This window comes from Petromyzon marinus, chromosome 29 (assembly GCF_048934315.1).
Source record: "Petromyzon marinus isolate PM22_M1 ecotype Great Lakes invasive population chromosome 29, UKy_Petmar_22M1.pri1.0, whole genome shotgun sequence".
Taxonomy (NCBI): Eukaryota; Metazoa; Chordata; class Hyperoartia; order Petromyzontiformes; family Petromyzontidae; genus Petromyzon; species Petromyzon marinus.
Window position 1 is genome coordinate 7654341 of NC_133695.1, and position 24188 is coordinate 7678528.

The following is a 24188-nucleotide window of genomic DNA, read 5'->3' on the forward strand; positions in this document are numbered from 1 at the left end:
AAAGTATTGAAAGGGGACGGACGGACAGACACATTAATCTATTGCAGGCTGGTACACTCAGTTTACAACTTCATTCCTACCAGTATTAACACATGATAACGGTACAGCTGCGAACTGATGCATGGCCATTGGACTCATGGCCCGTGATTATGAGTGCGTTATTAGCTGGTGAGCATTACACTACTTATTGGCGCATGACTCTGTGACTCGTGGGCAACGATGATTTGATTAATCGATGACGGAACCCTTGGCATACGATGATGGTGATGCTGCTGCTATGAACTGACACTGATTGGCCGTGTTACTTCTCCCCCCACCACCCCTCCCCACAGTGGTTTGCCCCATTCCCTGTCGCAACGGAGGCACGTGCTCTGCGGGGGGGCGCTGTAAGTGCCCCTCGGAGTTCACGGGAAAATTCTGCCAGATCCCGGTGTCTCCTGGAGCCCCATCTGAGGGGGACCATCAGAGGCCTTCCAGCCAGGGAGCCCTGAGAGGTAATGCGCTTTACCTGACCCGTGCTCCACCTGACCCGTGCTCCACCTGACCCGTGCTCCACCTGACCCGTGCTCCACCTGACCTGTGCTCGATCCGACCCGCGCTCCATTTGACCCGCACTCAACCCTACCCGTGCTCCAACTGACCGACACTCCACCTGACACACATTATACCTGACTCGTGCTCTATACGACCCGTGCTCCACTCGACCCACGCTCCACCTGACCCACGCTCCACCTGACCCACGCTCCACCTGACCCACGCTTCACCTTACCCACGCTCCACCTGACCCACGCTCCACCTGACCCGCGCTCCACCTGACCCGTGCTCCACCTGACCCGTGCTCCACCTGACCCACGCTCCACCTGACCCACGCTCCACCTGACCCACGCTCCACCTGACCCACGCTCCACCTGTGTGTGTCTCACAGTGGTGCTCCACCCGAGCGAAGCGGTGAGTATGGACACTCGCGAATCACGGCCTCGCTACCACATCCTGCCTGTGGTGCAACAGTATCAGCCACACCAGCAGCAGCAGCAGTATCACCATCAGCAGCACCAGCATCATCATCAACAGCAGCAGTATCACCATCATCAGCAGCGGCCCCAGTCCGTGCCCATGGTGCCGGGAGCAAGGCTGATTGGACGCGTGAGCATGAACCGGGTGAGCGGACTCCATGGGATTCCGCGTCACGGGGCCCAGCAGCAAGGGTCCCTCGGTCGATGCTTCCAGGACGTGGGGGCCAAGGTGAGGAAGGGGCAAGGCGTGTGGGGGGGCGGGGGCATGCTTCGTCGGTTTTCTCCGTTTTTACCGGAGTAATCCAGGCACCAAACTCTCATTGATGGACTACTCTCCAATAAGTACCGTGCCGCGGATCGCACGAGGTCCAGAGTATTGGACATCGTGCCGAACAACGCGCGGCACATCAGAGAGTTGGATTCCCAACCGGGACCAACATCAGTGGTTAAACAACACCCCCATGGCCGACACGGCGTACAAGTATTGTTGAGACGCTTAAGAAAGTGAAATTCCATATTTGGCAATTGCGTCCAGACATTCAGATGGCAACAAGTCATCCTGCTCCCTGGTCCCTCCTCCATCTTGGCATCCTCCCTCAACACGACAATTCCAGATCAGATACGAGCCCGAGTCCACGGAGTCCCCCATATACTCCACTGCCCACCGTGTCCAACACGCAGACGGCCCGGCCCTGGCACCGCTCACATTTCCATTCGTTCATCCCGAAGGCACTTTTGGCCTACGTGGCGAACACATTTTCGTGAGCGATGGCGTTGTGTGCACCGGATGCCGTATCCCCCCTCACACCCCCCCCCCACCCCCCACGGTGACGCACGCGACCCTGCTGAGGACCCTCTGCCCAGATGTAATCCTGGCCACGGCTCTACGTTGGCGTGGGTGCCTGGAAGGGAACACGGAGAACAGCGTTGAGAATCTGCCAGTTGTTCACGTCACTTCCATGCGATGGACTGACGGAAGGCGAGAATCGTGTATCGTGAGCAGCCGTGATCAATCCACTGCTGGATGAAGGCCTCCTCAATCTGTCGCTATCGATGTGACAATTCGTCTGGCACCTGCAAACAAGACTCTCTCTTTGCTCCGTGTAAAAGACAATGCATAAACAGCCAGAGCAGTGGACATCGGTGGCGACGCTAATAGGTGCTCGCGAACGGCGGCTGCTCCATCGCCCCGTGCGGCCCAACGCAGCGCCTGCAGTGCCACGCGGCCCTCACGTGGCCCTCGCGTGGCCCTCGCGCGGCCCTCACGCGGCCCTCACGCGGCTCTCGTGCGGCCCTCGCGCGGCCCTCACGTGGCCTCGCTCCCCACGCGCAGCCCCTGCGTGCCGGGAACTGAGCGCTGGGTGCCGGGTGTGGGAGCCGGGTGCTGGGAACCCTGCTGCGTGTGTTCTCACACCTCGTAAATCCCGTTATTTAACCTTCCCCTCCGGAATCTCCCTACCCCCTTCCCCACCTCGTCTTCCGCCTCCCCCGCTGTTTAAGTTTCCGCGGAAATAATTCGCGAAGAATGAGGACGCGAGGACATTTCTCAAACGCATCCCCCGGACGAGAGGGACTGGACCCTGGGTGCCTCCCTCCCCAGCCCCCCTCATTCCCTCCTCCTCTTCACACATAAACCTCCCTCCCCCTACATCCCTCCTCCGTCTCGACTCCTCCCAAACCTCCCATTAAATCTGCCTGTTTTCCCTTCCATTTCTCAGCATCCCCTCTCCCCCACCCCAACATAATCTTTCCCCTTCTCCCCTGCTCGTGACCAAGGACACTGAGCCAGAACTCGGCCCCAGAGCTGCTTAGGGAGCATGTGAATCCGTGTCCTGGCCGGGTGGGGACCCCTGATGATCCCAAGGGGTTCACAGCCCTGCGCCCCACACCCCGTGAGAGCCCCTGCGAGGCCCCTGCTCCTGCCTGTGAGAGGCGAGAGACGTTGCATTACCTCCAGGGACCCCTGGACGGACGACGAGGGGGTCGCGGGGGTGCTGAGGATGTAGTGCCGAGGGGGTTATTGGGGGCTGGTGGGCAGGGCACGGTGATGGAGGAGGGGGGGAGGGACCTGGAGACGGGGCTCGCTCCTCGGGCGTGAGATTTGCCAGTCGCGCGGTGATTGCGCGAGAGGGGCCATTGTGAACCTTAATCTGTGTTTGTGCAGCCGCGACGGCGAGACGCCCCCCGTCCAACCAGCCCATGAGCCCCCCCCCCGCCATCACCTCCACCCCACGCGGCGCTTCCGCTGTGCGTGTAACGCAGTGATCGCACTGATTTGCTCACCTCTCGCGCTCCACTTAATCTCATCCGGGGGGTCGCGACGCCTTCCTAAATCCTAATGCCCCCCCCCGCTGCCAATCCCCACGTGTTCACTAAGAATGTAACATAAAGCCCCCCCCCCCACCGTTATAACGGACCATGAGAGATGGTGGCAGCTTGGGGAGGCCTTCATCCATCAGGGCCCCCCTTGAATTGGGGGGGAGGGGTTTCCAGAGGAATCAGAAGAGAAGCGGCGGGGGGGGGTGGATTTGGGGTGTTTGGAGGGTTAGAGGAGTGGTGTTGGTGGGCGCCCGGGGGGGGGGGCGCGGGGGAGGGCAGGTTGGCCCCCCCACAGCGTCGTTAATCTCAGTCCCTTCCCGCAGTGCACGGAGCCCCTGCCCGGGCTGAGCCGGCAGGAGGATTGCTGCGCGACCCTGGGCACCGCGTGGGGGATCAGCATGTGCTCCAAGTGCCCCCCAATACCAGGTGAGCAGCCCTCTCCCCACCCTACCCCACCACGGTGTTATCCCTTCCCACCTCGCCCCGCCCCCCCACCCCCACTCCAGTCCATGCTGTTATTGTCTCAATCCTGATCCTTGGAGCCACAATCTGAACATGGCCCCCCTCCCTCAAACGCCGCCACCATCTCACTCCCCTTCTCCCCACGACGAATATCTAGCAATCCCACCTCGCTCCTCCCCAACCACCACCACCACCACCACGGCCATCGCATCTTGCCCCCTCCCTTCCGCGTTCCTTCTCGTCATTCCACCCCCACCCCCCCCACATTATAATCCCAGCCAGACCCCCTCCAACCCCACCCCCCCGTGCACCTCGCCATACTCTCCCACCACCCCATACACAACCCTTCGACTCCTTATCCCGTTCCCATCCGGGTAGCCTTAGCCCAGATGCCGAGATGTTATCTCCCTCGCCTGGTATGCAGGAGGTCGTGGGTTCGATCCCGACCCCGACGCCTGTTGTATATTTGGAGTTGCATGTTCTCTCTCCCCATGGTCGCGTGGATTATTATCCAGGTTCTCCGGGTTTTCCCTCCACATTTAGAATCAACATCACGTGTTTTGTCGTATTTTGCTGCCGCTATAAATTTCCACGCGATAAGCCACTTCGTTGGGCTATCATTTGTGGGCCCGGTCGCTCCTTAAAAAGAGCCATAAAGCTCGGTGGGCTTTACCTGGTAAAATAGAAAATAGTTTATAGTTTTTGTTGTTTTACTCCAGGGAAGAACGGGGTGGTGGGGTTGGGGGGGGGGGTTGGCAGAGGAGAGGGGTGGGGTGGGGAGATGACAGCCCCCGGTGCTATGAACGAGAGCAGGCGCTCGTTACCGCAATCACGCGACAAGTGGAGCGGCCGTGTAACCCAAGCGGCGGCTCGGAGGCAGCGTCAGCCCTGGGGGCTCGAAGGGGCGGGCGGTGGTCGGTGGGGGGGGGGTTCCATGAATGGGGTTCACGCGACCTGAGAGGGGGGGGGGGGCCCTGTGCGTGAGCGCAGCGCGGACTCTCCATGGGATTACACTTATTCACTCCTGGCGATTCGATTTCACGGTAACGATTCGTTTAATTAACCTGCTATTTAGCCATGGTGGTGCACGTGGACATTTGCGCCTTCTGGAAGGGTTCCATGAGCCAATCACGGGCTGCTGTCTCCGGGCCACCACCTCGCAGTCCAGCGAGGTTATTTTTTGGCGGGGGGGGGAAGGGGTCACATCTCCCGTGGACAGTGCCGGATTATCCTCGTAGCAAAAGTAGCTACACATGTAGTAGCTACTACATGTGTAGCTACTACACGTGTAGTAGCTACACATGTAGTAGCTACATATGTAGTAGCTACGGGCCCCGCACTTTTAAGTGCCCCGAGATAAATGCTTTCAAGCTATCAATTCCGGTTCAGTGATTATGTACTTGCTCTATTACTATAGTTATATACTGCCTTCAACTTTTATGAACGACTGGGTGTTTCAGGTTAGCGATTTGTCGTATTATCTGGCTATATAGCAAATGAAAAAATATAATTACTTTACTATGCAAGTTTACAATTTGTGTTTTAATATTTGTTTTTTTTAGGGCCTCTGTTATAACAACAAATGCTACAGGCCCCGCACGCGCTTCATCCGGCACTGCCCGTGCCCCCCTCTCCTCCTCCTCTTCCAAACAGAGACCCCCCGCAGCGGCCCCGCCCCCGCGCCCGGACAGGGCCCTGCGCCAAGCCCCGCCCGCACCCGCGCGCAGCTGAGCTGTCCCAGGGGATTCAAGCTGGACACGCAGGGGAAGTGCCGAGGTGAGGGTGCGTGTCTGTGTGTGTGTGTCTCTGGCGGGGTGTGTGTGTCTCTGACGGGGTGTGTGTACACGTGTGTGTGGGGAGCGGTAGCGTACGAACCCGGGGACCCGAATTTGATTCCCGCTCATGGTCAACACCGGTGAATATCTTAACCGGTCCTAAGCCGCTCCTCCAGATCGCCTTAGCCTCAAATGAGAGAACCTGGTACGACGTGTAAACCTCGCCACTGGAGAGAAAAAGGCGGCCGGGCACGGTGCTGGCCACCCACCCCCTCGTGTGCCGTGCCGGCCTTCAGAGGCGATCACTCATGGCACTCGCAGCGCATGGAGAAACCAACTTATACGAGGAGGGGACAATGCTCCAGAGCAGCACCGCCACCTCCCTGCCTGCTCGGCTGATGTCCGCGTGACTCCACAACCCTCTGCTTCCCTCCCCCCGCCCTCACACTGCCTCCCCCCCCCCCCTCGTGGCCGTGTGCTCAGACGTGAACGAGTGCCAGGCGGCGGGCCTCTGCCCACACGCGCACTGCTCCAACACGCAGGGCAGCTACCGGTGCGAGTGCGAGCCCGGGTACCGGGCCGACTCCTCGCGCACCAGTTGCCTGCGTGAGCTGCACGACTTCATCAGCTCACCAGCTCACCCCTCCATCCCTCCCTCCACTAAACCTGCACTCAACTCTCCCTCCCCCACTCACCTCGTCAACTCCCACTCCCTCGCTGCCTAAGCCTTCAGACTCCTTCCTCTCACTCCCCCCACATTGCCCGCCTCCACCCGCACTCCCTCACCACATCCATTTCCATTTCATAGTTCCATTTACTTGGTATAGCCCTGTGAGCCATTCGGCTCTTGAATCGGGTGCAACCGTAACAAACAAAAAACATGAACAAGAAAACATTTTAAAGTGACTTTGCAAACAGAAAATCCAGGAAAAAAACATCAAAATATTCCTGAAATAGCACCGTACACCACATCTCCCCCGTTACTTTCACTTCCTCCAACCCGACCACCCCTCCCCCCCAGCCTCCCAATCCCCTTGCTCCTTCAACCTCACTGCTGCACCCGTCTCAATCTCAATCGCCCCTTTCTCCCATGCTCACTTCGCGTCTCTCCCTACCCAACTGCACTCCCCCACCCCCCTCATATGTTCGTATGTGTGTGTGCGTGTCTGTGAGTGTGTGTAGCAGTTAGCGCGCTGCACTATGAACCCGGCGACCCGAGTTCCATTCTCACTCACGGAACAACACCAGTGACGATTATCTGAACTGGTCCTGGGCCTCTCCCCTTGATCGATTTACCTCTAAATGAGTACCTGGTGCGGTGTGTAAACATCAGCACTGGGGAGACTAAGGCGGCCGGGCGTTGTGCTGGTCACACCACCTCATCGTGCGCCGCGCAGGCCTCCATGGGCGCTTACTATCGGCCCGTGGCCCAGCAGTCTGTTGAGGCTATACGGGGGGTGGGGAACCTTTGCCTTTGTGTGGGCAGAGGTGGCAGAGCAGAGGGGCAGCTGCTACCGTGCAGTGACGGCGGGCCGCTGCGTGGGGCTGCTCGCGCTGCCCATCCCGCGCCACATCTGCTGCTGCACCATCGGCCAGGCGTGGGGGCCCTCGTGCGAACGCTGCCCCCCACCCGGCACAGGTGAGCTCATTTTGCGCCCCTCAATTCCCCACTCGCCTTGCCCTGCCCCTCCCCAATCACCCACTCAACCTGCCCTGCCCTCTCCCTCCCCAATCCCCCACTCAACCTGTATGACCCCACTAAATCCCCCAAGTATCTTGTCGTTTAACCTCCCGTCGTCCCCGTGGTATCCCTACGTTGACTCCTCCTTTGACCTCGCGCATGCTTGGGTTGACCCCCGGATTGATTTACTGCAACCATAATGCTACCCCTGCTTTGACCTTTTGTACCCCTGCTTTGACCCCCAAATTAAACTCTGGTGTCCCTGGCTTAACCCCCTGCGTGGAACCCTTGTATCTAACTGCTGCGACCCCGCTTTCTCCCTGCAGCCGCCTTCAAGCAGATCTGCCCGGCCGGAACGGGGTATTACTTCCCCGTGACGGGCGTGCGGATGCGGCCGGAGACCCCTGCCCGGCCCCCTGTGGCCCCCGTGGCCCCCGTGGCCCCCGTGGCCCCTGCCGCTGTTCCCCGCGTCCCTGTCAGGGAGCCGCCCCCCTCTGTGCGCCTCTCGCCTATCGTCACTCCGCCACCGGTAAGCAGGGAGGGGGGGATCGCAATCAGGGCTCGACTCGCCCCATCATTCTGCTAGGGTCAATAGAACTGGTACCACACTCTGTGGGAACGCAGCAGTCACTGCCCCATGTCAACACTCATCACCGTCATAGGAATGTGGAATTTCCACCGCTGCCTCGAGGCAGTGAGAGGCGCGGCTCCGTCGTGTGAGCCGGACCCTACGTGGACTCGAGCCATGGGGGATGCGCGGCGTGGTGGGGTGAAGGGCACATCCACGCTTGGTTAACACCTCTCCTCCTCCGCTCCGCAGCGACAGGGCGGTGACGGCAGCAGGGCTGAGGAGATGGACGGCCACAGCCCAGGTAAGGGCGGCTACGCCACCTGTACGCCTGTGTGTCCACCACACGCCTGCGTGTCCACCACACGCCTGCGTGTCCACCACATGCCTGTGTGTGCATATCCCGATGTCTACCTCTAACACTGTCTATCTGTCTGCCTGTCAGTGCCCTTCTCTGCCTGTTCCTCCGTTTGTCCACCATTCTGGCTATCCTACCGTCCATCTATCAGTCTGCCTGTCTGTGTGTCCGTGTGTGCAATCGTCCTTTCTGTTCGTCCCTCTATCTATCAGTGCATCTGTCCGCCTGTCCGTCAGTGTGTACGTCTGCCTCGTGTTCACCCTTCTCTCTGTCTGCTACGTGTATGTTTGAGTGCGCGTGTCTGTCCTTGGGGAACGGTAGCGCAGTGGTTAGCACCCTGTGCTATAAACTCGGTGACCCGAGTTTTATTCCCGCTCACAACCAACATCCGTGTCGAAGTGAACGGGTCCTGAGCCTCCCCTACGTCTATTCAGCCTTAAATGAGTAGCTTGTGCTGTGTGTAAACATCAGCAATGGGAAGAAAAATGCGGTTCGGGAGTGGTGCTGGCTACCCCACCCTTTTGGGTTCCGTGCCAGCCTTCATAGGTGCTCGCTTACAGTACTTGCCCCAACAGACTGTTAAAGGCTACACGGGGGACCTTTTCCTTTGTCCGCATGGCCGCAGTGCTCGCGGTGCGCCCGCTACCGCCCACGCCGGTGGTGGCCGTGGAGCCGGAGGTCGTGACGGCAGCGGCGCAGGTCATCGGGGTCACGCAGGTCACAGGTGGCGCATGCAGCGACACGCACACACACACACACGCACGGACAGACACACACACGCATGAATGTGCGCACGTGCGACGTCTCACTCGGCCAGGTGGATCACCTTGACCCCCCCCCCCCCCGCCCATGGCACCCCCTCCGTAGACGTGGACGTGTGTGCGGTGAGCCCCGGGGTGTGCGGGGAGGGGCGCTGCGTGCGTTGGCCTGGAGGCCACACGTGCCAGTGCCACGCGGGCCACCAGCTCAATGCGCGCACGGGCACCTGCACAGGTGAGACTCACCTGGGCACACTCACCTGGATGCACCTGCAACACACACAAACCCTGGTGGTGGTGATGACGATTATCATGGTGGTGGTGATTATGATCATGATGGTGGTAATGATGATGAAGTTGGTGATGATGATGATGGCGGCGATGATGATGACGATGATCATGGTGGTGGTGATTATGATCATGGTGGTGGTGATTATGATCATGATGATGGTGATGATGGTGATCATGGTGGTGGTGGTCGACGCGTCTGTGTAGATGTGGACGAGTGCTCGCTGGAGCCGAGGCCGTGTCAGGGCGGTCGCTGCGTCAATTCCCCGGGCAGCTTCGTGTGTCACTGCCGCCCCGGGTTCACTCTGGACGCTACCACTTGTCGTGGTGAGCGTGACACTCGCACCGGGGTCACGGTGACCTTTGCACCAGGGTCACTCTGACACTCACACTGGGGTCGTGGTGATGCTCCCACCGGGGTGACGGTGACAACCGCATCGGGGTCACTGTAACACTCGCACTGGGTAACGGTGACACCGACACCGGGCTCACCGTGGCATCACCGGTGATGGTGAACATCGCCACACTGATGTCACTGCTGTATTTCCCGTCACCGTCGTCGCCCCGCCGGGAGAGTGCAGACGTGGACGAGTGCGAGTCGTCCCCGTGCGGGCCGGGCGGTCGCTGCGTGAACTCGGAGGGCTCCTTCTCGTGCCGCTGCCTCCCCGGCTTCACGGCCCCCCCCGGCGGCGGCGCCCGCAGCATGACGTGCGAAGGTGCAGGCCCCCCTCTCCCACGTAGCCCCCCCTCTCCCACGTAGCCCCCCCTCTCCCACGTAGGCCCCCCTCTCCCACGCAGGCCCCCCTCCCCCCGCAGGCCACCCTCCCCCCACAGGCCCCCCTGATCGTCAACCAGCTGACAAGTTGATGGATTGACCGGTTATTGATTGGCTCATAAAGGATCGACTCGTAATAAATAGGCTGGTAATCGCGTGATGCCATTTGCCGTGCATCAATCAGATTACGATCGGCCGATTGTCCATTGTAGCGCAGACTGAACGGCCTGAGCATTGTTTGGCTGATGATCTATGGACTCACCCTCGAGTCCGAGCCTTCGAATGCCCTGGATCTTAGGGCCCCATCCCTTCCGTCTAGGGTCCCCCACCCCCCACTGTCTACCCGCCCTCCACCCCGCCCGTGTTTACCGTGTGCGAGGATTCGCTTGGTGACCCCCCGTTTCCGCCCGGAGCCGGCCTCGCCCGTCGCCACGCACGGGAAGCGGTGATTTACAAGCGGCGTCTGGGAGAGGGAGCAGGCAGGGGGGACCGCGGGGGGGAGGGGGGGGGCGGGGGTTGGAGGGTGGGGGAAGAGAGAGTTGGGGAGAAGGGGAAGAGAGTGGGGGGCAGAGAGCACAAGTCTCAGAGCAGGGACCAACCACAGTCCTCGGTTTTCACAGACCGCCTCGCTCCCTCACTCACAGGCGCAAACTCATACAGTCGCTCACTCACAGTCGCTCACTCGCCCAATTATCCGCTCGTCCACTCACTCCTCAACTATTCACCCATTCACAGACTCGTCCTCTTATTTGCTCGTTCACCCGACCACGCAGCCCCTCACCCCATTGAATTTGTGGCTCACTCGTCAATGGGTTGACCAACTGATTGGCTAACTGATTGATTGGCTGACTGCTTGATTGATTTACTGATTAGTTGGTTGCCTGGTTCTTTGACTGGTTAATGGGCTGAATTATTAGTTGATTGGCTGCTTAGCTGGCTGTTGAATTACTTGGCTGGTTGCCTGGCTGATTGTCCGGCTGGTCGCCTGGCTGGCTGCGTGGCTGTATGGCTAACGAGCGGCGCTCTGTGTAGACGTGGACGAGTGCCTGAGGCCCGGACTCTGCCGCGGCGGCCGCTGCGTGAACCTCCCCGGCTCCCACCGCTGCGAGTTCTGCGACCCGGGATTCCAGATGAACACGGAGTGGGAGTGCGAGGGTGAGGGTGGGGATGAGGGATATGGTGTGGGTGAGAGTGGGTGTGAGGGTGAGGTTTGGGGGTGAGCCCTGGGTGGTGTGGGTGCGAATGGGTGTGAAGGTGAGGGTGGTTAAATCTTGACTTAAAGCTTTCGTGACTGCAGGAATTCATATTCTTTGGGTCTTTTGGTAAAGTCACGTAGATAGGTTCAAATAACAAAACACGACGACGTTTCGATCGCAACACAAGCGGTCGTGATGACGACTGCATGTGTTGCGATCGAAACGTCGCAGTGTATTGTTAATTTGTTATTTTCTCTGAACCTATCTACATGACTTTACCGAAAGACCCAAAGAATGTGAGGGTGGTTGTGTGGGTGGGGGTGAGTTAGGGTGGGGATGAGGGTGAGGATTGGGGTGAGGGTGAGGGTTAGGGTGAGGGTTGGGGGTGAGCCCTGGGTGGTGTGAACGGGGGTGAAGTTCGTGGTGGTGGTGGTGGCGGTGTCGGCGGTGGTAATTGGGGATGTTGTGCCATGAGCGGTGGTGGCGATGGATTCGTCGTTGAGGCGGTGCCCGTGCGTTGACCCCTTGACCCCGCTAGACGTGGACGAGTGTCAGGACGTGAGCGTGTGCCCGGACGCTCGCTGCCTCAACACGCACGGGGCCTACGAGTGCGCGGCGTGCGGCCAGGGATACCGCGCCCAGCTCGGGTCCTGCACCGGTAACTACAGCCACTCCGATGACAGGCGCAGTCCGTCACCGTGACAACAAAAGCACAGTCCGTCGCTGTGACAACAACACCCCCTGATACTTCGGAATGTTGTTGTTGTCGTTGTTGTCGTTGATGTTGTGGTTTTTGTTGCTTGTTGTTATTTGATTGCTGTTGTCGTGTGGTTGTTGTTCTGTTGAAGTAGTGATTATGGTTTGTGGTTGTTGTGGCTGTGGTTGTTGTGGCTGTGGCTGTTGTCGTTGACACCGCGGTGGCGGCTGTGGCTGTAGACGAGGACGAGTGTGCGGTTGGCCGTGTGTGCGGTGACGCGGGATTCTGCACCAACACGGACGGTTCCTTCTCCTGCACCGCGTGCCTCGCCGGCTTCCAGGCCGACGCCAGCGGCACCGCCTGCCAGGGTGCGTGCACCACCAGCAGCACCATCAGCAACAGCGTCGTCATCCTAGTGACTATTGTTTTAGCGTGTGTGTGAGTGTGTGTGCGTATGTGTTGGGGAGCGGTAGTGCAGTGGTTAGCGCTACACTGCGCCACGAACCTAGCGACCCGGGTTCGATTCCCGCTCACGGCCAACACTAGTGACGATTATCTGAGCTGTTCCTGGGCCTCCCCTAGGTCGACTCAGCCTCAAATTAGTACTTGGTGCGGTGTGTAGTTAACATCGCCACTGGGGAGACAAAGGCGGCCGGGCGTGGTGTTGGCCACCCACGCCCTCGTGTGCCGTGGCCACCCACACCCTCGTGTGCTCGGTAACAGCACTTGCCCCAAACAATCTGTTCAGACTATACGGGAGATCTTTGTCTTCACACTTCACGTGGCCTCAGAGTGCACCTGGCCTGGCACAAGCGCAGTGGCGAGGTCACCGCCAATTAGTGGCGAATGGCGGCTACTGTTGTTGCTGTTGTTGGTAATTGATAGACGTGCGTGCTCCTGCGTGCAGGGCAGAGGTTAGCACGCTGCGCTCTGAACCTGGCCACCCGAGTTCAAGTCCCGCTCACGGCCAATATCGGTGATGAATATCTGAACCGGTCTTGGGACTCTCCGAGGTCGACTCAGCCACAAATGAGCACCAGGTGCAATGTACAAACATCGCCACTGGGGAGACAAATGCGGCTGGGCGTGGTGCCGGCCACCCACCCCCTCGTGTGCCCTGCCGGCCTTCATAGGCGCTACTCGCTGACAGCCCTTACCCCAACAGCCTGTTAAAGGCTACACGGGGGGCCTTTGTCTGTGCGCGAGTATAGATGTGGACGAGTGTGTGGGCGAGGACGTGTGTGACGGCGGCACCTGTGTCAACGTCCCCGGCTCCTTCTCGTGCCGTTGCCTCCCCGGCTTCCAGCCTTCGGCACCCGGCGACGCGTGTCACGGTGAGGCCCCTCTCCCTCCTCCGTGTGTGTGGCCATGTGTGGCTGAGTGTATCGGTGTGTATGTGTGTCGGTGTGGCTGAGTGTATCTCTGTGTGTCGGTGTGGCTGAGTGTATCTCTGTGTGGCTGTGTGTATCTGTGTGTGTGTGGCCGCGTGTGGCTGAGTGTATCGGTGTGTGTGTGTCGGTGTGGCTGAGTGTATCTCTGTGTGTCGTTGTGGCTGAGTGTATCTCTGTGTGTCGGTCTGGCTGAGTGTGTGTCGGTGTGGCTGTGTGTATCTGTGTGTGTGTCGGTGTGGCTGAGTGTATCTCTGTGTGTCGGTGTGGCTGAGTGTGTGTCGGTGTGGCTGTGTGTATCTGTGTGTGCGTGTGTGTGTCGGCGTGGCCGTATCTCCCTCGGTGTGGGCGCCGGTGCAGACGTGGACGAGTGCGAGATGGCGCCGTGCGGGCCGTTCGGGACGTGCGCCAACAGCGCCGGCTCCTTCAGCTGCAGCTGCGGTGACGGCTTCATCCTGGGGCCCGATGGCAGCTGCCACGGTGAGGCCCGCGTGGCCCTGGGGGGAGGAGGAGCGGAGGGGTTGGGGGGGGGTGGCACGCAACCCGCACGCCCTCAAAGGGTTACGCGACCTTACAGGGTCGGCGTCGTCGCAGTCGGCCACGATCAATCCGCTGCTGGATGAAACCCTTGCCATGCCGCCACTATCTCTCACGTCCTGTGATGTAACGATCCGCGTGGCTCCTGCCAACGGGTCGATTTCATCGCTCCGTCTCCGTGGCACGCATCCCCTCAGCCGACTCTCTCGTTATTCTCGACCTCTGGCCATCTCCCTTAAATAGGTCACGTGGCCCGCGTGGTCAACCTCGTAGAGGTCACAAGGTCGGCCCCTCTGCCCCTGCCAGGAACACGTGCATGGAATTGGGACATACGTGGCATGGTGGTGGTGACGCGGCGGCGGTGATGGTGGCGGTGGCCGTGGTGCTGTGGTTGTTGTCTGGTGGCGGTGGCCGTGGTGTTGAGGTGCACGGTGTGCGGTGTGCGTGGTTGAGACGTGGACGAGTGTGAGGACGCGGAGCCGTGCGAGGGTGGACGCTGCCTCAACACGGAGGGCTCCTTCTCCTGCGAGTGCCAGGCCGGCTTCCGCACCGGCGCCCGGCCCAACACCTGTGTGGGTACGCGACACTGCATCACGCGGCACCGCACCACGCAGCGCTGCACCAAACCACACCGAACCGGACTGTGCCGCACATCGGCACGCCCCTGCACTGCACCGCCACGTGAGCGCGTGTGAATGAACGAGCTAGCGAGCGAGCAAGTTTGTGAGCCAGTGAGCGAGTGAGTGTGCATCTCCGTCAGACCTGGACGAGTGTGTGGAGTACGGGGAGGCAGCGTGCGGGTCCTGGCAGTGCGAGAACACGCCCGGCTCCTACCGCTGCATGCAGGACTGTCCGCCCGGATTCACGCGGGATGGCGCCAGCAGCTGTGAGGGTGAGGACCCGCCTCGCCCGTGCAGGCTCACCCGCCGGCTCGCTCACCCGCCGGCTCGCTCACCCACCGGCTCGCTCACTCACCAAATCGCTCGCTCACTCCCACACTCGGTCAATCGTTTACTCGCTCGCTCATTTGCTCACTCACTCGCCCACCCACTTGCTCACCTCCTCGCCTACCCACTCGCCCACCAACTCCCGCGTCACTCTATCGGGGTTACGCGAGGGCCCCCGAGTGATTTGCGTGTAATTGCGAGTACGAGACGCTTGGCCTGCTGAGAGCGATCGGTGCAATTCCCAACTCTGTCCGTGCCAACATTTTTCTGTGTCTACCCCCTCCACTCTGGCCATCATTATCCTCCCCCCCCCCCCACCGCCCCCCCCCCCGACCCCTAGACATTGACGAATGCCGCGGGAACGCGTCTGCATGCGGGAGCCACGGAGCGTGCGAGAACAGCGCCGGATCCTTCCGCTGCCTGTGCCACCGCGGGTACCAGGCGACCCCGGACGGGCGTACCTGCGTCGGTATGCACTGCCCGCCTTCCGCGCCCGCATACCAGACCAATGGGGCGATTAGCGCCGCCGCCTTCTCCTCCTCGCGGTGTCGCGGGGGTTCTGGACACCCCCAAAATGTGCAGAAGTGGCGAAGAGACCCCCCGCAAAATGTCCTGATTTGAAAAACACACCGACGCGGTTAACACACAACACACGTACGCATGTTCACGCGCACACACACGGCTCACACGCACACACACGGCTCACACGCACACACACGGCTCACACGCACACACACGGCTCACACGCACACACACGGCTCACACGCACACACACAGCACAGCTGTGCTCACGGCTGTACCGAGCCCCAGGGGAGACCCCGCGGTGACCCCCGCGCTGCGCCGCCAGCGTGCCCCCTCAACCCAGCGGTCAATACCGGCCCCCCTCCCCGCCTTTTCCGACCCCCTTTGTTTCCCCCACCTGCCCCCCCCCCTCCCCGGCCCCCCACAGACGCTAATGAGTGCGAGACGCTGTCGCGCGTGTGCGGGGAGGCGCTGTGCGAGAACGTGGAGGGCTCCTTCCTCTGCGTGTGCCCCCACGAGGAACACGAGTTCCAGCCCATGACGGGGTTGTGCGCACCGCGCGCCCGCGCAGGTACTGCGCCGCACCGCAGACGCTACACACTGCACACGCACCACATACATGCACACTGCACCACACACCGCACACACTGCACGACACACCGCACACACTACACACACCGCACACACTGTACCACACACTGCACATCACACACCGCACCACACACCACGCACCACACACAGCGCACACCACGCCACATACACCACACCACACACCGCGCCACACACTACACTGCACGACAGAAGACGAAGACAAGATCGTCCATTTAGCCTTCAACAGACTGTTGATGCGAATGCTGTTCACGAGTCACACCTATTAAGGCACCCGACGACATGTGCACTGATGTTTACACACCGCACAAGAAATCCATCTCAGGCTGAGTTGACCTAGGGTAGGCCCAGGACCGGTTCAGATGTTCGCCGTGAGCAGGAATCGAACTCGGCAAGTCAGGGTTCGTAGCACAGTGCGTTAACCACTGCCCAACCGCTCCCCACCCACATACACGCCGCCGCACGATCTCTCGCACCGCACGTGCTCCGTGCACTACGCCAGTGCGTTCCAAGTGACTGCCGTGGGGTTGGCGTGGAGGAGCTGTTGATTTCAGCGCAAACTCCCCGACAGACCCCGGCAACCTGAGCACCACCGCTACCCCCCCCCCCCCACTCCGGCCCCGCAGGAAACCCTCAAAAATACCACATCGCGCCCCCACCGTCCTGCCACAGGGTATTTATTGCCAGGAGTCGCCGGGGCTCTGAGTTTTGTTTTTCCCAGCTCGCAGATAGGGAGGCGGCGGAGTGACCACGTGGTCTCACGAACCAAGGCAGAAGGACATTGACCTGGTTTGTCCCGTCCCCGTGGGTCTCCGTGGGTCTCCGTGGGTCCCCGTGGGTCTCTGTGGGTCCCCGTGGGTCTCCGTGGGTCCCCGTAGGGTCCCCGCGTTGTGCAATAATTTAACGTGTGGCCAATTTCTCGGCGACAAGCTGCTGGCAGCCCGTCCTGTGGACGGGACGATTCTTCTTTTTGTATCGCGCCTTGTTTGGCACGATGTCCAACGGTCTGCGCCACATGCTGGGGGCTTCTTCGGGAACCGATTTGGGAAACTAACTTTCTCCCACCCAACCCATCCGCCCCGACACTGCATCGGTGACCTGAGCCCTCGTTAGGCTTCGCCCTCAAACACCAAAGGTGTTGCGATCTCGGTACACGTGGCCGGCTGTACGCAGCTCGCCACCAATCCCTACAGGGCCCTGCATTCTGCCGGTCGCGCGGAGCTCTCGCCGCCAACTTTAACACTCGAGCTGGTGCTGTGCCTGACCGGCTGACTGGAAGACGATAAATCAGGCCTGATAAAAATGTAGATATTTGTTTTCCCAAAGGGGTGGGTAGCGGATGGGGGGGCGAGGGATACGAGCTTGTAGTGTGCACGCCGATGCAGACAACAGATTTCATCGCGGCATCGGGCGCCGCCGGAGCGCTCATTGAAGACTCTCCACCTCCGTTTTAAAAAAAAAAATCCGTGAAAAATTCCAGACACTTGAATAAACACGCACGGCCGAAGGGGCGGAGGTAGGGGGAGGGCTGGGGGGATGGGGGGGATGAGGCGATGGGGGGGGGGCCGGCCTCGCTGTCACCATTGGGCGATCGCGGGACCCGGGCAGGGGAGCGAACTTCCAGGCGACATTCCGGGGCCGGCCACAGTTGCAGCTGCTCGTACCCCCCGCTCGCAAAATAATGTTGATTATTACGTTTGGTCGCGTTGTGCTGGGTGCTGCTGGTGTCGGTAGAGGCGGGGGTGGGAGGAAAGTGGGGAGGGGGGGGGGGAGTTCAGGAAACTTGGCCCAACATTTCAGCTGCCGTGCCGGGAGATCGAATAAAAGCAGTGACCCGTGAAGTCCAGTGGGCGAACAATATAAACTAAGATTTCGGGTGGGGTTTTTTCCTTCTATTTAGTTAAATCTATGAAAAAAAAATCTAAAATTATCTGTGACGAATAACGGTCGTGTCATTTAAAAACATGGTGGTGAGGGGAGGGGGAGCAAATGTCTCCTTCCCCCCCCCCTGCCCTCCGCCCCCCGTGCTGCAGTCAAAAACGCGCGCCTTGTACATGGAGAGCGGTACACAGAGGACCAGAGTAGCGGAACGTCGGTGCAGCGGTTAACGCACCGCGCCATGAACCCGGCCCCCTGAGTTCGATTCCCAGCCATGGCCGTGAGAGATGAAACGCGAAAATCCGGCCTGGGCCCCGGGATGGATTTGTAGCATCGCAGACGGCTCCCTGGGGGAGGCCTGCATCCAGCAGTAGAGAGATCATGGCCGCGCTGGAGACGAGGCCACGGTGAAGGAGTCCGTGTTCACGTTTCGTGCGTTCTTTGATTTTTTTTTATTCAGAAAAATGTTCCCGCTCCGAGGAATTTCCACTCCCCGCAGGAGCACGGGGCAGATGGTGCGGAGAACCCCCTCCTCCTCTCCGTCTGTCGTTCAATGTTTCTGAAATCGTCTGTGTCTCCTCTCCCCGCGCTTCTCGCGCCGGCAGGGGTCGGAAAATCCGGTCACTCGGGCACAGCAGCAACAGTGCGCACGGAGAGGGGGGGGGAGAGGGAGGGAGGGGACGGGAACCTAGGGAGGGGGGAGAAAGTGAGGGGGAGAGGAGAGACGGAAGGAAAGAGGAAGGTAATGAGAGAGGGAGCAAGGGTGGGAGAGAGAGAGAGGAGAGGGAGGAAGGGAGGGAGGGAGGGAATGAAGGAGCAAAATGAAGAGAGTGGTGGAGAAGGAGCAAGGGAGCGAGCGAAAGGGGGAATGGGAAGAAAGGTAGGTGAGGAGAGAGCAGCAACACAGGGAGGGTGAGGGAGGAGAGGTGAAAATGAAAACTTGAAGGAGAGGTGGAGCAATGTGGGGAGCAGTACCAGCCCCACCCGTGTCCCTGTGCTCCCCGCCCCAGCCCTCCCCTCGTGTCTCGTTCTCTGCTCTGTTTCACCCAAACCCGCCACGCCCCAGGCCACACAGAGCCCTCTTTGTGTTTCCCCTCCCTGCCGCCTCCCCGACCTGGGGACCCGCCCGAGCTGAGAGCTCCCAGCTGTGGTGGTGCGGAGCGGCGGTGGTGGTGGTGTTGCTATGGGAACGCCCAGCGGCAGCAACAGTTGTGGGCGAGGTGGAGATCCCAGAAGTCAGGCGACATCCTCCGCTGCTCCCCATCCTCCTCAGAGGAGAAGCACGGCGTGCAACGTGCACAGCCCCCCACCCCCCCCCCCCCACAAACACCGTGTCCATCTCATCGCCTCTCCATCTCTCTAGGGCCCTGCTCTTCCACCGACTGTAGGGATCCCCTCTCATGTCAGCTTCCTGCTGCTTGCGCCAGTGTTTTGTGACACCGCAGTGGCTTAGCTATAACTCCAATGACCCCCCTCCTCTGCGTCTCCCCAGAAGTGTCCGCGGCGCACGGGGAGTGGGCGGGAGCTCACGGCCAGAGGCCGCCGCCGCCACCAGCGGCACCAGCGGCAGCGGCGGCGTCGATGCCGTCGGGCGACGCTCAGGGCGACAGAGCCGCGTGCTTCTACAGCCCCGGGCAGGAGGGGGGCGCGGGGGGCCCGGAGGACGGGGAGGAGGGAGAGGACGCCGGGGAGGAGGAGGGGTGCGGGGCCCCCCTGGGCGCGAACGTGACGCGCCAGGTCTGCTGCTGCACGGTCGGCACCTCGTGGGGCAGCTGCGACGGGCGGCGCTGCCCGCCCTTCGGCTCAGGTGGCTGCCTCTGGTCTCCGCGTGCGGGGGGGGGGGACGGGGGGCAGCCACGGCACTCACTGTGGGCCTCGTGACAGCCCTTAACCCTCCTCGCTACAACCCCACGCTCGCACCACAGCTCTAACCTTGACCATAAACATAACTCGAAATCTACACCTAAACTCCTAGCCTTAACCTGGACCCTAACCAAAACCCTCACCATGACCCCTAGGCTTTAGCGAAAGCCATGACCCCTGCGCCCGGGCCCAAGTGACCCTAGCCCTAGTTCCACCCTTGACCTCACGCTGCGCCCGGATCACACCGCCTCCTCTCCCCTCTCTTTCTCTCTCCCCTCTCTTTCCTCTCTCCTCTTCGCCCCATGCAGCCGAGTTCCGGGAGATGTGTCCCAAGGGGAGGGGCTACATCCCCGCGGGGGACTCCGTGTACAGCGCGGGCAGGGGACGCTACAGAGGTGAGAGGGATGGTGAGGGTGACAACGTGAGGGTGAGAGTGTGAGAGGGAGGGTGAGTGGGTGTGAGTGTGAGAGTGAATGGGGAGCGGTAGTGTAGCGGTTAGCGCTACGCTGCGCTACGAACCTGGCTACCCGAGTTAAATTCCCGCTCACGGCCAACTCCGCTGACGATTATCTGAACCGATCCTAGGCCTCCCCTAGGTCGACTCAGCCTCAGATGAGTACCTGGTGCGGTGTGTAAACATCTCTACTAGGGAGACAAAGGCGGCTGGGCATGGTTCTGGCCACCAACCCCCTCGTGTGCCGTTCCGGCCTTCATAGGTGCTCGCTTATAGAACTTGCTACTCCAGTCTGTTAAGGCTGTACGGGGGGGGGGGGGGGGGGGGGGGGGGAGGGGCGTGATCTTCGTCTTTGCACGATAGTGAAAGTGGATGTGTGGGGAGATGAGTGTGGGAGGGTGAAAGCCTACACGCGAGAACTTTGTCTTTGCGCGTGCGTCCCTGCTGCGCGACCCTAGACGCGGACGAGTGCGCACTATTCGGCGCCGAGATCTGCCAGCAGAGCTTCTGCATCAACACGGAGCCCGGCTACCAGTGCTTCTGCCGCGCGGGATTCGACTACGACCCCATGAAGATGCAGTGCTTCGGTGAGACATGCCGAGCCGTCACGGGGCCTCCTCCGCCGCGAGAAAGCGTCCGGGTTCGACTCCCGACTCGGGTGACTTTTTTCTGTGTGTGTGTGTGTGTGGAGTTGGTGTGAACCTTCCCCCCTGTTCTGCAGAGTGTGAGTGAGTTGTGGTGTGGTGTGGCCTTCATAGGTAGTCACTTACAGCACTTTCCCCAACGTCTGTTTAAGGCTATAAAGGGGATCTTTGTCTTTGCGGTGGTAACCACACCGCCCCCACGTGTGCCGTGCCAGCCTTCATTGGTGCTCGCTAGCAGTACTTGCCCCTACCCCTACAGTCTAGTCAGGCTATACGGGGGGGGGGGGGGGGGGAGGTCTTTGTGAGTGGGTGCGTGGAGTTTGTCTGTTCTCTCCCCCCTGTTCTTGCATGGGTTTCCTCCGGGCCCTGCGGTTTCCTCCCATCGCTAAAACATACCGCGCAGTGCAAACAGCTATTGGCCAAAGCCACATCCCAATGCTGGAAAATGACCCGCAAATTGCTCGGTGTGGATTGCACGCAGCAGCAGCAGCAGCAGGAGCAACAATAAAAAAAACACCGTGGCAGGACTCTGCTGAGAAAGTCTCGAGACTCGGTGTGGCTCCCCTGCTGGCTGAACGAGCGGGACAATGCAGCGCGTAACCCCGCGGGGCCCAGAGCCGAAGGCGTGCGCTCACTCCGGGCCTTGCGTGAGCTCGGCTAGAACGCCGCAAAGCGTTCTCGCCGGAGAGGAGCGCACCGCCAATCGCCTCGTGTGCATTGCGTGTGACGTGGACAAAAAAATTGCCCATTGCTTTGAGGTGTGCGATTTCAATAGCAATTTCAAGAGCGATGACAAAATGCCAAGAAATTGTGTATCTAAGTTACGTGCATTCTCTCAAGACTCTACTGCCAATGTCTGCAGGCAAGAGGAGGTTGGCCCGGTTAGGGGAAGGGGTAGCGTTTGGAGTAGGGTTAGGGGTAGCGTTTGGAGTAGGGTTCGGGGTAATAGCAGTGGTAGATGCTGGTTGCTTAGGGGTGGGGGTTAGTAGCCGTGATAGGTGCTGGCTGGCCAGGGGTAGTAGCCGTGGTAGGTGCTGTTTGGCTATGCTCAGCGGCAGGGCTCGTACCAGTGGCGAGTCGGCGCGGGTGATTGGTGAGCGTTGTGAGCAGTGCGTGGGTTAACAACGCAGCGTCACCCCTGCAGCCACTGGAGGCGTTACAATCGGCACCCTCGAGCCGAGTTCACGCGGCCGAGGTCGCGAGTTTGAATGCGTTGCGAGTGGCTTCCATCTCCGCGCGGCACACGTTTTCGCTCCCGCGAAATATCCCCGGCCCCTTAACGAGGCTGCGATTACTCTGGCAGGGTAGGAGGAGGAGGGGGCGGGGGTAGTCGGGGAAGAGGGAGGGGGGGGGAGGGCTCTGAACCCACGCCGTCCGCTCAGGTTGAAACGGGAGCGGAGGGGCCAGTGGTGGGTGGGTGGGGGGGGGGGGGATCTGGCTGAGTGCCACCAAATTTCCAGGAATTTTGGATCCAAACACAAAATCCACAACCCCCTCCCCTCGCCTCCGCTGGGGTCCGATTCGTGATGGGCAGCATTGGCTCACAGCAGGGGGAGGGGGTGGGCATCCCAACACCCCCCCCCCCCCAGGTGTCTGGGTGGAGGCCGAGTAGAAAGCTGAGAGTGCGCGTTTGAGGCTTGCACATTCGCTGGAGGCTCTGTCTCCAGGATTTACAGCTCACTTGTCAATCCCCAGCTGGACTCATGGAGGTTGCTTGACCGTCCTCCACCACGCTTGCCAGCGCGGGTCGGTGACTTTGGTGGGATGAACCATGACTGGTTCAGGCATCATTCGTCACTGTGGCTGGGAATCGAACTCGGGTTGCCGGGTTTTTTTCAGCGAGCGCAGTGGGCTAATAACCGCGTCCCCGCTCCGACGCTCGTCAATATAAATCACTTTGCAATTGCTCATTTCAGGCTGAGTCGGCCTATGAGGAGTGGCAGGACCAGTCCAGAGACGAGAATGAATGGGAAGCCACCCAAGGGGACGTAAAATGTGGCGTCGCGTGATGGTGGCGCTCTGGCAGCCGCGTTCGGAGTACGAGAATCGCGGTCTTCACGCCTGGAAGGGGTCACGAGCGCTTGAATGGATCGCTTCAGTTGCAGCGTGAGAAACGGGGGATTTTTGAGCGTGAGGAAGTCGTGCAGAGCAAAGAGAGACCCGACGAGAAAAGTTCGGCTCCAAATCGAGGATGAACCCGAAATTATCGTACGCCAACCACTCTCCAACTCTGTAAACAATGAACGGGAATATGAATTCTAAACCGGATCCCCACCACATTAGGGGCTCCTCCCTGCACACCCACCCCCCAATCCCGCACCACCGCCCTCCTCTCCCCCTCTATCTTATGTAACCCCTGCGGCTACTGAGGTTTAATTTAACCACTGATGGGGGAGTGCGTATGGTCGCCTCGACTAATGGCTCCCGTCTGCGTCGCTTGCACTCCCCTCCCGTGCTCCCCTCCCCGTGCTCCCCTGCCCTCAATGGCGGAGCCAGGATTTTCAGGTAGGGGGGGGAAACCCCTCCAGCAATGAAAAGTGATAGGAGTTGTTAGTAAGTAAGGACTTGTCCCTTGCTTTTTATTCGACGCGTGTGCGGCGATGGCGCAGCCATCGATCGAGGGTCGAATTCGAACCGCGTTGTGTGATCGGCATCGCGCTCGCTGAAGGTTTTTGCCTTCAGGGAAGTCGTGTACTGTATGCGCAACTGCGCACAATTCTGCGAGTCACTTAAACCGCTTTGCCGTTACTTATTGTCAATGATGAACTATTGTCCTATTATCTCATAGAGTCCCTGACACATAATAATATTCTACACAGTGGCAGTGGGGGTCGCAAAATGCCGATTTATTACTAATAAACCCCAATGATCTGATCGAAATTAGGGATTTCGATCGGATCATTGGGGGGCCACGTGCCACCCCCCCCCCCCCCGAACTGGCTCCGCCAGTGCCTCCCCTCCTGCGCTCCCCTCCTCGCGCTCCGTCTCTTCTATCACGAGACGGGGCACTAATCACTGCCATACTGGGGCTGTGACCCTGTGACCCTGTGACCCTGGAGCTAGGAGCTGGGGATGAGATCTCCTGTGTGGAGATGGTGAGGGCGATAGTGAGGGCCATGGTGAGGGCCATGGTGAGGGTGATCGTGGTGACGGTGAGCGGTGGGGCTCACGCGTTGTAGCTCGTGCCTAAAGCTTTGCGCCGTGTGGGTGGTGCTGCTCAGGTTGATACTCTCACCCTCACCATCGCATCACCAGCGCCCTCACCATCACAACCATTATACTGGCCACAGTATTAGACACAACAGCACTCACCATCGCATCACCAGCGCCCTCACCATCACAACCATTATTCTGGCCACAGTATTAGACACAACAGCACTCACTATCGCACACCCGCCATCGCGCACTCGCCACCATCAACACTTACACCACGAGCCAACGCACGTTAGCCACAGA

At 60.1% G+C, this 24188-nt stretch overlaps 1 protein-coding gene across 1 annotated transcript in view; it reads left to right on the forward strand.

Annotated features, from left to right (window-relative positions):
* LOC116947099 (latent-transforming growth factor beta-binding protein 1-like) overlaps positions 1–24188 on the forward strand; it is a 49744-nt gene that overhangs the window by 18496 nt on the left and 7060 nt on the right. The window contains 24 exon segments of the mRNA XM_076070426.1: positions 333–494; positions 926–1242; positions 3656–3758; positions 5448–5570; positions 6053–6175; positions 7056–7208; positions 7577–7779; positions 8071–8122; positions 8802–8900; positions 9044–9169; positions 9430–9549; positions 9804–9938; positions 11030–11152; positions 11732–11851; positions 12130–12258; positions 13102–13224; positions 13639–13758; positions 14269–14391; positions 14576–14707; positions 15103–15231; positions 15712–15855; positions 19264–19578; positions 19943–20029; positions 20547–20675. Coding sequence (XP_075926541.1) covers positions 333–494; positions 926–1242; positions 3656–3758; positions 5448–5570; positions 6053–6175; positions 7056–7208; positions 7577–7779; positions 8071–8122; positions 8802–8900; positions 9044–9169; positions 9430–9549; positions 9804–9938; positions 11030–11152; positions 11732–11851; positions 12130–12258; positions 13102–13224; positions 13639–13758; positions 14269–14391; positions 14576–14707; positions 15103–15231; positions 15712–15855; positions 19264–19578; positions 19943–20029; positions 20547–20675 — 3390 coding nt within the window.